Below are 13,628 nucleotides of genomic sequence, written 5' to 3'. Positions count from 1 at the left end.
AAAAAAAAGCCAAGCAATTCCCTAGGTCATTATTTTATACTAATAAAGTTAGCTTTTGTTGACAATTCTCCTGGAAATGCATCTATGAGGCAAAAAGACACCTGGTCACAACCAGCCAACTCTGTGAGCTAGCGACTCAGTGTCCACACAGAGCTCCAATCACACGCAACTCTGTGAGCTAGCGACTCAGTGTCCACACAGAGCGCCAACTCTGTGAGCTAGCGACTCAGTGTCCACACAGAGCCAATCACACGCAACTCTGTGAGCTAGCGACTCAGTGTCCACACAGAGCGCCAATCACACGCAACTCTGTGAGCTAGCGACTCAGTGTCCACACAGAGCTCCAATCACACGCAACTCTGTGAGCTAGCGACTCAGTGTCCACACAGAGCCAATCACACGCACACTCGGCATTTGAAACCACACGTCCTACTTGAGCAAAGTATCCCAAGAGACTCTATGATCCAGACAATGAGCCAATCAGCATGGGTTATTGATAATCCTCTCACTTCTGTTAAGAAAATACCTAAAGACTCTAAGGCTGAGGGACCCTGCTGCTCCCGCGCCCGTCACTTTTTAAGTGAGGCATACTTTTGCAGGCATTTAGTTGACAAACACTAAGTACTATCCAAGAGATTGTACAAGTATTCCATGGACTTGGCATACTTGTTCTTGCATCTAAAGACATATACCACACTCTCTAATAAATAAGTATATGGAAAATGAAATAAGAGACCTGACTGGAGGTTAGAAAACAGTATGTTCCATCTTGCAGAAATGAACAAGGAAAGCTTCATAAGAGAAGACACCCAGACTCAGCAGAACCATGTGCCATTTCTACAAATATTAAAACAAGTAAAGGCAACAAAGTGTGAGGAGACACACAGAGCAGAGCAGAGCATTCATCACCCTCGGCTTCCTGACTAGGGGAGGATACAAGTGGCCAACTGCTTCTAGCTGTGTCCCCAGGGTTTCCCCACCACCACTCACAATGTCCCTTTCAAGTTGCTTCTATCAGGACATCACAACAAAAAAAGTAACTCAGATATGTGGCAAGACAAACAGCAATATTGTAACTTTTTTTTTTTTTTTTTTTTTTTTTTTTTTTTTTTTTTTTTTGAGACAGGGTTTCTCTGTGTAGCCCTGGATATCCTGGAACTCAGGTAGACCAAGCTGGTCTCGAACTCAGAAATCCACCTGCCTCTGCCTCCCAAGTGCTGGGATTAAAGGCGTGCGCCACCACCGCCTGGCCAATATTGTAACTTTTAAACTGTAAAATTTTAATATAGGAGTTGGCATTCTTTCAAATCCATTTCAAAGTGATAAAAAAATTTATAAAAAATCAATAACTTTAAAAAGAAAAATAAAGTAGTGGGCTTCTTATACTGTTCTGAATGTAGTCAAATTCAAGTCTGTGTGAGGGGCAGGGTAGGAGCGCAGACCTACACAATACCAAGGTATTTCAGTAGAGCAGACTTTGTCCTAACACACTAAGGACACACAGCCACCTGGGAGGTGGACTCTAGTGTCTCTTCCAGGGTCTCATGCTCCACCTGACCCTCACAGGGAAGCATCTTGTCCAGGACTGGCTCTACATTATTATTACAACCTTGTGCTGCTATGGGCCACAGCTCAGTTAGCTGCAACAGTCTCTCAATTCAGTTATCTCGTACTCACACATTAATTTTGAGTCACACTCTGGCCAGGCTGATGTAACTCACATTGCCATTATGTGTGATAAATCCCAAACCTCAGTCAGGCTTAGTGGCATAGCATCTCAGGAGACTGAGTCAGGAGGGTCCCAAGGGCAGAGCTGCCTGGGTCACAGGAGGAGTTCACTGCTGGCCTGGGCAACTCCATGAGACCCTATCCTAAAATAAAAAATACAAATAAGAAGGGCTAGAGGTGAGGCCCTGGCAATGGGCAAAGAGACCCTGTTGTTCTTATGTCATTCAGGCAGAGCAAATGGGAATCCTCTGTTCATCCCAGCTGGATGCCTGGCTTGGAGGCTAAAGCTGTTGTATGCCTAGGGATACTTCAAAATCAATCTAATCAAATCCAGGCAGAGTAGCTTGGGTGGAAGAAGACAGAGACCTGTGTTCATCCCTGCCAGGTGGTGTGAGAAGTAAAGATGACCACAGACCTCCCTCCACCCCATGGCACAGGTGGGCCATAGACACAAAGAGCCACACCTACCACCATGCAGCCCAGCATGGGAAGAGGAAGACAGACAGAGACCTGTGGACCATGTGTCACCAACAGACCTGTCTTCTGACACATGGCACATGTGGCCCATAGCCAGCCATTTACCTGAGGAAATTACCCAGGGACCCACCAGCCGGTAGCAGCCTAGAGAGGAAGCCACCACAATTTCCTAGTGTGTGGAGGACGTAGGGGAGCGAAAGAGAAGTGGAACAGCCTGAGCATCATGAAGGGAGATGGAACTGGAGACATGAGGTTGGAGAGGAGTAGCCTGTTAGCGGTAAACCCCATCACTGTGGTCACCTGCATCAGGTCCCAGCCTGAACTGCTGATGAGGGCTTATCTGGGTCCATGGCTACCCAGTAGCAGGGGTTGGTGTTGATGTCTGTAGCTTATATTACCACTAGACAACATGGTGACATCCCTGGTTGGGGCAGCCACCAGGGACCACATGGATGTCCATAGACCAGTCAACTGGCCCTGCCCCTCACTGGCTGCGGCAATCTGGAGAGCTGACCTTACCTCTTACAGGAGCCAGCACTCAGGAGAGGAAGAGTGAGTAACAGTAGAGCTGGCCCTGCTGGCAAGGGTGTGGGTGAGCTGACCCTGAGGGTGTAAGTATGGGATAGCTGACCCTGCTGCTATGGGGCAAAAATGATGCACCCCCACCCCCACCCCTAGCCACCTCCAGTGAGCTAGCCCTGCCCTTCCCCAGCTGGGACATTCAGGAGCACTGTCCCTACACCTTGACTGGGCAACACAGTGGAGCTGGCTCTGGAGGCCTGAGTGCAGGTAAGCCAGTCCTGAGGGCATGAAAGCAGGAGAGCTGGCACTGACTCTTGCCTGTGGTAGTACTGGGCAGCCTAGCCAGAGGAGTGCTAGAGAGCGCTCCCTAGTGGTACAGATAAGGAAGAACCAGTGTGCAGACCAGCTTAGCTATCACCCAGGCCAGATCCAGGGCTCTGAGATGGACCACCTCCAAATCTGTATCATCTTCAAATAATCAGGATGCCCGAAAAGGCCAGTCCTGCTGATCCAAAGCTGCAGGATCTCCATGACAGAGGGCAACAACAGGAGAACTGGGAGGAGGCCCAGTGAGGATCCAATATTGATGGTGTCACAGAAGCCAGAGTCTCAAACCAAACTAATGACTTGTTGCAATGAACATTTGCAAGCCAAGATGTGTGGACAAAGGGATATGATGTGCTACACACTGACATACTACACCTTCCACGATTAGATGTTTTCTATGTCTTGCTTTTGTGTGTGTGTTTTATTTTGGGAGAATGCTGCAAGTGCAGAGGGTAGATGTGAGGGGACAGGGAGATAAGCAGGATTGGAGTACATGATGTGAAACTCACAAAGAATCAATAGAAAGTTGAATAAGGGAGATACAGCTAAACAATAGAGCACTTGCTTAACATACAGGATTCTACATTCAATCCAGAGTACCTTGAATGCAATCCCAAACTTCTTAGTTGCCCTCTGTACTCATGTTGCATGTGATGGCATGGTGGTATGCTGACAAGGTTGAGCTGTACTGACACAACTGCTTGGATAAGTAAACTCATGTTGGTAAGAGCTAAAAACCCAACACAGAGTTTCACTGCTGTCAGTGGCAGAGGGAGGGAGAACAGGACTGGGAGAAGAAAAACGAAAGCTGAAAATTCTACTTGCTATTTTTTTCCACTTGGGCCTGGCCGTGAACGAGGTTGTGGAAAGAAATGAGCATACAGACTGGAAGAGCTTTTTACGATTGCTTTAGAGCACAGACAGCGCTCCTCACAGACTATAACACACAACACACCGTCAGGGAGAGCCATGCTACCATCCACCATCTTCCCACCTTTTTTTCCATCTTTGTGTTTTTAGGAATGCAGTATAATCAGTACCAAATCAACACCAACCCAGAAATGTCATTGAGTGAATGCACAGATTGTCACTGAGTGAATGCAGATTGCCTTACTCACCCCAGCAACTTATGAGCCAGGGACCACTGCTATTACCATTTAACCAAGCAGAAAACTGAAATACAAGACTGTCGCCCTCACAGTACAAATGCTAGAGTGATACAGGAGCTCCAGACCCACTGACTTTTATCCACTGTTGATTTAGTTCAACCACTGAGCCCTGAATCTCAAGAAATGTGTGGCATAGAGCAGCCTCTCTGGAATACTTGGCAAATGAACTAATGAAATATGCCACATAACAGTGCCTTCATACAATAATATAATTTAGGATTTTAAAAAATAAAATACCTTTAAAACACAGATGACGAAGCACACCTAAGACAATCTTATTTTAAAATACAGACGGCGAAGCACACCTAAGATAATCTTATTTTAAGGAGTACTTTCCCTGGAGCCAAGGATGCCAGTAAAGAGCGTGAAAGCCAGCAGCAGCAGCGTTCATTTCTCAGGCACTTTCAAGTGGCTGTTTATGGAATTATTTTATTATAGACCAGACAAAATATTTGCAATTAAGCCTTCTTTATTTACCTCTAACTGTTATCAATTTTCTTACCTCTGTCCTAATGGTATAAAAAGGCATTTGCTTTTTGAAAATCTTAAATATGTTTTTAAATCTTTTACTAGCCATATCTATCTTCAATTTAATTGAAATTCCAAAAAACAAGCCCATGATCTAAAGCAAGCAACTGCTGGTTCAATTACAGACAGAAACACACTGATAACAATCTTATGGTTCGGCAGTTAAGAACACTGGTTGCTCTTGCAAGGGACCCAGGTTTGATTCCCAGCAGCCATGAGACAGCTCACAACCATCTATAACTTAAGGTCTACGGGATCCAAACCCTCTTTTGGCCTCCTCAGCACCAGGCATGTGCATAGTGCAGACACACAAGCAGACAGATACCCATATACACGAAATACTATCTCTAAGAGATTTAGGGAGCTGCAGTGGCTTCTCAACAGTTAAGAGCAATGAGTGCAGCTCTTCCAGAGGACCTGGATTACAATCTCAGCAGCCCCATGGTGCCTCAGACCATCCAGTTCCAAGGGATCGTGCCTTCCACAGGCAGCATACACATGTAGTGCACATACAGAGATACAGACAAAACACCCATACACACAAAATAAACAAATCTTTACAAGATAAATAAATAATTCAAAACCAATTTCTCTGTGAGTTTACTTGTATGACTGTCTCACTGACAACAAAGGGCCCAGAACAGCCCTTTCCACTTACAATTTCAAAATTAAGTCAACTGTGAAATTTGATAGAAGGGAAACGTATGAGGAAACTCTTTGCTAGAATATTTAAGTGCTGTTCAAAAACAAGATTCAAAAGTTACCATGAAAGAGTACAGTTGTTTCATTTTGGTTCTTTTGTTTGTTTGTTTGTTTTTTCTATCAGAATTCTGCATGATGGGGAAGCTAAAGAATCCGATGAAAATACTAATTTAAACACTGGAAACGTTTTTTTGAGGCTCCCTATAATATGACTGAGGAGAAATGTCTGATTCCACAAACTAGGGAAAGAGGGGTTGGGAGCATCTTCCCTTTATCTTACTGCTCAGAGGCATGAAAGTTGAGTGAGGAGCATTTGTCCACATCAGAACTCGAAACCATACTTAACTCCTAATCTCCCAAGCAACAAATTTAATAGCTACTTTTAGCTCAGAATCATTCCATCAGTGCCCCAAAGAAATAGCTATGAGCATGTTCCAGCTCCATCTCCATGTTAACACCTTGTTCTGTGCTATTGAAAATAAACACAAAACACTGCACAACCTTGTCTATTCATTTGCCTTACCAATATGAGCAGACTAAATCAAGAAATTTACTTGATGAGATTGTTTAAAGTCTTCCTCAAGCATATCAGTGATCTTGCTGTTGTAGTAAATATTCACAACCCATTATTGCAGAGTACACAATACAGTATAGACCAGTGGTTCTCAGCCTTCCTAACACTGCAACCCTTTAATACAGCTTTTTATGCTGTGGACCTCCCAACCATAAATTTATTTTATTATTTTATAAAATTACTTCATAGCTGTAATTTTGCTACTGTTATAAATAATACAAATATCTGATATGAAGCAATCTGATATGCAAGCCCCAGAGGGGTCACAATCGAGGTTGGTACAGAGGACAGAACAGAGACTCACAAGGTATTAGGAACACTCCACTCCCCACTGACTTAGCTCCCTTATCAGTGAAATGGAAATATTGATAGAACCTTGGGCCGCTTTGAGCATGAAATGAATTGACGATGTAGGCAGAGACTCCAGCAGTATTGCTCTTAACTACCAAGCTGAGGTTATCATTCCAGCAGGAGAATTACAGGGAAGAGGGCCTTCAGAGCAGCCTCTGAGGACAGCTAACAGAATGGCAATAGGGCAATTCTGACAGTCCTAGGAAGGAAGATAAACAGAAGAGCATCTACTGTCTCTTATTTTCCTTATGCAAATTAAGGAAATAATGATGATGATGCTGCCATCAAAAATGCTATGTGTGTATAAATATATATGGCAAGCATAATGAAAGGGTGTAGTGTGTGTGTATGTGTGTGTGCACATGTGTGTCAGCACCTGGCAGGTAAAGTTAGGCACATTTCATTGACCTCGAGGCCAACTAGAGATGTACACACATATACATATATATGCATATTATACACATATATACATGTGTGCATGCGTGTGTGTGTGTGTGTGTGTGTACGTGCGTGTGTGTGTGTGTATTTCCTCCTTCAAGTTGTTTCTCCCAGGTATCCAGCACAACTACAAGAGAAGTCTGACTAACACGAGAATTCGTATACTTGGTCACAAAATCAAAAGCATATCTACACGGGCTTCACATTCTGAGCTCTAATTTCAGTTTTTCACTTAATGGCCACTTCCTTCCAATCCTTTGTAAAAATAATGTCTTTAACATGAATCATTTAGAGAAGTAATACTGTGTGAGTGTGTGTGTGTGTGTGTGTGTGTGAGTGTGTGTGTGTGTGTGTGTTCCTAAATACAGAACCTAGAGTCGAGCACCCAAACCAGTACTCTCTCATTCACTCCTGCTTCTTAGCCACTCATTCCACCCCCACGCCCCTCTTTCTCTCCCCCATGCCCCACCCCTATTTTTGAGATGGGTACCACTTAGCCCTAGGTAGCCTCACTAAATAGCAGAAAATGACTGAACTCATGAAAGAACTGGATTTTAGGCAGGCCACACCATACCTCTTTACTTTCTATTTTGAGACAGGGTCTCAATAATTTACCCAAGCTGGCCTTGAGCTCACTCTGTGGCTTAGGTAGGCCTTGAACTTGTGATCCTTATCTGTCAGTCTCCTGAGTAGCTAGAATTTAAGCAAGCACTTATTTTTGATTCTACTACTTTCCCAAAGGCTAATAATAGGCACTACTTGCCCTATTCTCGAGAGTAAGATAGCTGGTTAGTAAATTGGTGCTTAATTATTATATGTGTTGATTATTTTATGATGCTTAAAAAAAAAGACAAATTTAAAGAAAAACACATAAAAGACAGGTAAACAGTGTACAGATATCTGTTTTTTAATCTGCACTTAAAACAGTATGTTGCTTTTACTCTGTAAATCTTACAAATATCAATGTTAATAAAATATTTTAACTAGTGGAGCTTGGTGGCACATGCCTTTACTCTCAGCATCTAGGAGGCAGAGTTCAGCAAATTTCTCAGGGTTTGAGGCCAACAAGACTATGTACAAGGCCAGCCAGGGCTACCTAGTGAGACCCTGTCTCAATATGTATGTACACACTATAAGTAATACTCATAGTGTATGTGTGTATGTGTGTGTGTGTGTGTGTGTGTGTGTGTAATGGATAAGTAGATTTTCTAACAACTGCACTTGATCTTGATCAAAAGGCCAAGAAGCAATTAACAAGTTATCAATTTTAATTATATTTAGCATGTTACATTAACATCAACATTTACTGGATACTGATTTTAAAGTAAATTGTTATCAAACAAAGTCAACAAAATGAAGAGCAGGATAAAGCATCTTACAAGCGTCAGCTTTCCCCAGGAAAAGCACTTTTAAGTTCCTACAAGTAGGATATAAGAAGATAGGTCCATGGACCTTTTGGTTCTTGAAGTACCGTAATGCCTTTACAGAGTATAAACTGCTTACGTCCTCAAAAATGATGTGATCAGGTGAGCAGATAAGACACAAATGCATACTATAAATATGTATACAAGAGCATATACAGCCATACCCTATAAACTTAGATTATACAAAAAGAACTTACCTTAAACAGTGTCACAGTGATTTCAATGTTTTCAGGAACAGGCCAAACAACAACACCACGATACGGATTTTTTATTCCAGGTTGCCAGCTATGAGCCTACCAGAATAAAAATAAAAGCTTCAATTATGGAGTACAAAAGTCATCAACCTTATTTAGCTATCAACTAGGATCTATAGTATCCCTGAAATAAAATCACTAGCCAAAATAAAAGCAGACATGAAAAAAAAGAATGTAAGCATTAAGCTCAAACAAGTAAGAGCTGTACATCTATTTATAAGCAAACCTATGTCCCACCACACACATGCAGGTATGCCACGAGAAATGACACTAAAATGAGGTATCTTATGTTCTTAAAGCCTGCTATTTCTGGTTATGGAAAACTTCAGCTAGGAGCAATATTGTAAAAACTATTTTTGTGACTGAGAAGTTTAAGGCAAATTTATTCCTTAAAAAGAAAATCTCGAGTCTGAACAGATGGCTCAGTGGTTAAGAGCACAGGCTACTCTTCCAGACAACCTGGGTTCAAATCCCAACACCCACATGATGGTTCACAACCATCTGTAATTCCAGTTCCAGATCCAACGCCTTCCTCTGACCTCCATGGGCACCAGGACTCACATGGTATATGACATACATGCAGACAGGACACCCATAAACACACACTCTTTAAAAAGAAAAAGCTAGCAGGACACAGCCATGTGTCTGTGGTCTCAGAAACTCAGGGTGCCAAGGGCTCCAGAAAGAGGAAGACAGAGGTGAACAGAGAGGAGGGGAGAGAGAAGGGAGAAAGAGGGAGGGAGGTCTCGCCATATACTTTGTATTTGAGTTCATTTCCCCTAAATGGCAATGTTTCTTATTTAGGTGAAATAGTGAAAGAGAACAATAGCTACTCCAGATCATATTTCTAAATCTTCTGATTTGAGGAGTGTTTTACTTATAAACCTTGATTACCAAAATTTCCTTGGAAACTTCACCACCCAAATTTTAAAGATCATCACCACTTCCTCTTGTGCATTATTGACCAAAGTTGGGCTGATGGGAGCTGGCATGCCAGGACAGGGCTAAACGTTTTCATCTTTATGTGCTGTAAAAATAACTGTTGGTGGATATGTCTGAAGAAGATAATAAAAGCTAACAATTAAGCAGTACTTTCTATGTGTAGGTCCACAAACTAAGAATAGACTATGTTAAACTCACTGCCCCTGGATAAGAATCCTTCCTAGCCCATGTGCTCCAGACTCTCCCCCACTTTCTTTCCTATTAGTTTCAGTGTATCTGATTTTATGTGGAGGTCCTTGATCCACTTGGACTTGAGCTTTGTACAAGAAGATAGGAGTGGATTGATTTGCATTCTTCTACATGCTAACCTCCAGTTGAGCCAGCACCATTTGTTGAAAATGCCATCTTTTTTCCACTGGATGGTTTTAGCTCCTTTGTCAAAGATCAAGTGACCATAGGTATGTAGGTTCATTTCTGGGTCTTCAATTCTATTCCATTGATCCATCTGCCTGTCACCGTACCAATACCATGCAGTTTTTATCACAATTGCTCTGTAGTAAAGCTTAAAGTCTGGGATGGGGATTCCACCAGAGGTTCTTTTATTGTTGAGAATAGTCTTCCCCAGTAGCTCATGCTCTAAGATCAAGAATTGACAAATGGGACCTCATAAAATTACAAAGCTTCTGTAAGGCAAAGGACAATGTTAATAGGACAAAACGGCAACCAACAGATTGGGAAAAGATCTTTACCAATCCTCTATCTGATAGAGGGCTAATATCCAATATATACAAAGAACTCAAGAAGATAGACTCCAGAGAATCAAATAACCCTATTAAAAAATGGAGTACAGAGCTAAACAAAGAATTCTCAACTGACAAATACCGAATGGCTGAGAAGCACCTAAAGAAATGTTCAACATCCTTAGTCATTAGGGAAATGCAAATCAAAACAACCCTGAGATTCCATCTCACACCAGTCAGAATGGCTAGGATAAAAAACTCAGGTGACAGCAGATGTTGGTGAAGTTGTGGAGAAACAGGAATACTCCTTCATTGCTGGTAGAATTGCAAGCTGGTACAACTACTCTGGAAGTCAGTCTGGTAGTTACTCAGGAAATTGGACATAGTACTACCAGAGGACCCAGCTATACCACTCCTGGGCATATACCCAGAAGATGCTCCAACATGTAATAAGGACACATGCTCCACTATGTTCATAGCAGCCTTATTTATAATAGCCAGAATCTGGAAACAACCTAGCTGTCCCTCAACAGAGGAATGGATACAGAAAATGTGGTACATCTACACAATGGAGTACTACTCAGCTATTAAAAACAATGAATTTATGAAATTCTTAGGGAAATGGATGGATCTAGAGAATATCATCCTGAGTGAGGTAACCCAATCACAAAAGAACACACATGGCATGCACTCTCTGATAAGTGGATATTAGCCCAGAAGCTCAGAATACCCAAGATACAAACCACAAACCACAAGAAAGTCAAGAAGAAGGAAGTGGATGCTTCGTTTCTTCTTAGAAGGAGGAACAAAATACCTAAGGAGTTGCAGAGACAAACTAGGGAGCAGAGACTGAAAGAAGGACAATCCAGAGATTGTTCCACCTGGGAATCCTTTCCATATTCAATCATCAAACCAGACACTATTGTGGATGTCAGTAAGTGCTGGCTGAGAGGAGCCTGATATAGGTGTCTCCTGAGAGGCTCTGATAGTACCCAACTAATACAGAAGTAGAGGCTCACAGCCATCCATTGGACTGAGCACAGGGTCCCCAATGAAGGAGCTAGAGAAAGGACCCAAGGAGCTGAAGGGTTTGTAGCCCCTTAGGACGAACAACAATATCAACTAACTAGTACCCTCAGAGCTCCCAGGGACTAAACCACCAACCAAGGACTGCACATGGTGGGACTCATGGCTCCAGCAGCATATGTAACAGAGGATGGTCTAGTTGGTCATCAATGGGAAGAGAGGCCCTTGGTCCTGTGAAGGTTTATGCCCCAGTGTAAGGGAATGCCAGGGCCAGGAAGTAGGAGAGAGTGGGTTGGTGAGCAGGGGGAGTGGGGGAGGAAACAGGGTTTGTTTTTTTGTTTTTGTTTTCAGAGGGGTAACCAGGAGAGGAGATATCATTTGAACTGTAAATAAAGAAGATATAAAAAGAATCCTTCCTAGCGGGGAGACTTGTTCATTCCATCACTCACTGGCTCACTCAGCTGATACCACCTACACAGTTCCATCTACCTTGGTGCAGTTTACGGTATACGTAGTGAGAGATGCACAAATTAGTCCATTACCTAAGCAGTATGTTGAAGTTGAGCATACACACCATGGGAAAATAAACAGGATAAGGATACAAGGGTCAGGAGCACAGTTCTCTTCAGGGAAGTCAGAGAGGGCTTCGTGGAAGCACTGACACATGAGAGGAGCCTGAAGGATGAAGAAACCAGATACACAGATACGGAAGAGCAGAGAGCACTCTGAGGGTGGACAACCACTCCGCTAGAGTGTGTGTGCACATGTATAATGAGGTAACGTGACTGGAACAGAGTGAGGAAGAAATGACGACAGAATGTGGAGGCCCAGCCAGGTAAGGTCCGCTCAGGCCTCTGAAAAGATGCTTATTTTTACTTTACATGAGACATGAGACCATTGGAAGGTTTTAAGCAGAGGAATGTTGATCTATGCTGTGTTTAAGTTGACTCATTTAGCCAACGTCTCTAATACAGGCTTCAAACATAAGAAGAAAGAGCTAAGAACAATTAGGAAAGCACTACACTAACCCAGAGGAGAGCTGCAGAAGGCTGGGCAGAGCTAGCCCCACCCCTCTCCTGGGCATCATGGGAAAGATGGCACTAAAGACGTAAGAGTAGTAGAGTGGCACTGCACCCTCACCCAGGAAGCACAGCAGAGCTATCCTGGTTGCAGATGAGCTGACCCCAAGGATGTGAGTGGGAAAGAGTTGGCCCTGACACTTGTCTGCAATGTGGTGGTGTAGGCAAGGGAGCAATGCCTTCTTTCCCTTCCTCTTCCTGCTCTCCTTCCCCACATATGGCAATCGGGAGAGCAGGCTCTCAAGTTATGAGAGTGGGAGAGCTGGCCCAGACCCTTGCCTGCAGCAGCACTCTAGAGAGCAGACCCTGCACCTCACCAGGCTGCACCTTGGTGGCATGGGTAAGATGAGCCAGCCGGGGCCGTTCTGGAAAAATCACCTTAGTGTTGTGTGTTGTGGGTATGGAGAGCTAGTGGATTGAACAACTCACATAGCACCAAGGTCTAGACCTAGGACTTTGAGTTGGCCCATCCCATCACCTACTCCATTAATAAAGTGTTGGAGCATATGAAAAGGCTGGTCCTACAGATCTTAAAACCACAGGATTTCTATGACACAGGCCAACAAGAGGAGGCCTAGTGGGGATCCAGTAGTGATAGTATAGCAGAAGCCAGAGACCCCAAACCACACCAGTGACTCTTTGCAATGAATATTTGCAAGCAAAGAAGTGTGAACAAAAAGAGTATACTGAGGGACACACACTACAGTTTCTACAACAAGATTTACTTTTGATGGAGAGGTTGCCAGAGTGGAGGGCAGGGAGATATGTGGATTGCATGATGCGAAATTCACAAAGTATCAATAAAAAGTTAAAGAAAAGAACCATCAAAAAAAGGTCAGACATGAAGATAAACATCAATTAAGAGAAAATGGTTTCCTGAACCAATACCATTGGGAGATTCCATACCCAGTGAAACCTAGGTTACATCTAGCCCATATTATGACCCGCCATATCCTTGATTCACACATTAGGAAGAATACCTTCAATCCCTAAAGACTCAGCATCCTAAATATGATAGAGATAAAAAGCAGCGGAAAAGTTAGGAAATGTAGAACCTAATAAATGGGCAGAATGAGGAGACAGAGCTTCAGGAATTTCCTCAGGCTCCCTCAGAAGCATGATCTTCTTTTCATCCCTCAGTTTAGAATCTGACAAAATCACAAGCTGATCAACCAAAAAGAAAGGCTTTAAATGAAAGGCAGAAGCATGGTGATTCCCAAGATGTAGGAAGCCACCCCCTTCTCTCAAGCATGTCTTGCACCAGCAAAGGAAGGATCAAGTTAAAGCTCTGGCTTCCTAACATCCTTGAGAACAAGTTAAGACACTAATAATGTCAGTTAATCTACC

At 43.1% G+C, this 13,628-nt stretch overlaps 1 protein-coding gene across 20 annotated transcripts in view; it reads right to left on the bottom strand.

Annotated features, from left to right (window-relative positions):
- Ehbp1 (EH domain binding protein 1) overlaps positions 1-13,628 on the bottom strand; it is a 305,768-nt gene that overhangs the window by 211,027 nt on the left and 81,113 nt on the right. For all 20 annotated transcript variants that reach the window (XM_031338017.1, XM_031338018.1, XM_031338016.1 and 17 more), the window contains one exon: positions 8,438-8,533. In XM_031338017.1, coding sequence (XP_031193877.1) covers positions 8,438-8,533 — 96 coding nt within the window. The remainder of the gene's footprint in view (positions 1-8,437; positions 8,534-13,628) is intronic.

Source organism: Mastomys coucha, unplaced genomic scaffold (assembly GCF_008632895.1).
Source record: "Mastomys coucha isolate ucsf_1 unplaced genomic scaffold, UCSF_Mcou_1 pScaffold22, whole genome shotgun sequence".
NCBI lineage: Eukaryota > Metazoa > Chordata > Mammalia > Rodentia > Muridae > Mastomys > Mastomys coucha.
Note: the sequence above shows the minus strand (reverse complement) of the source record. Positions and strands in the feature narration are given on the sequence as shown.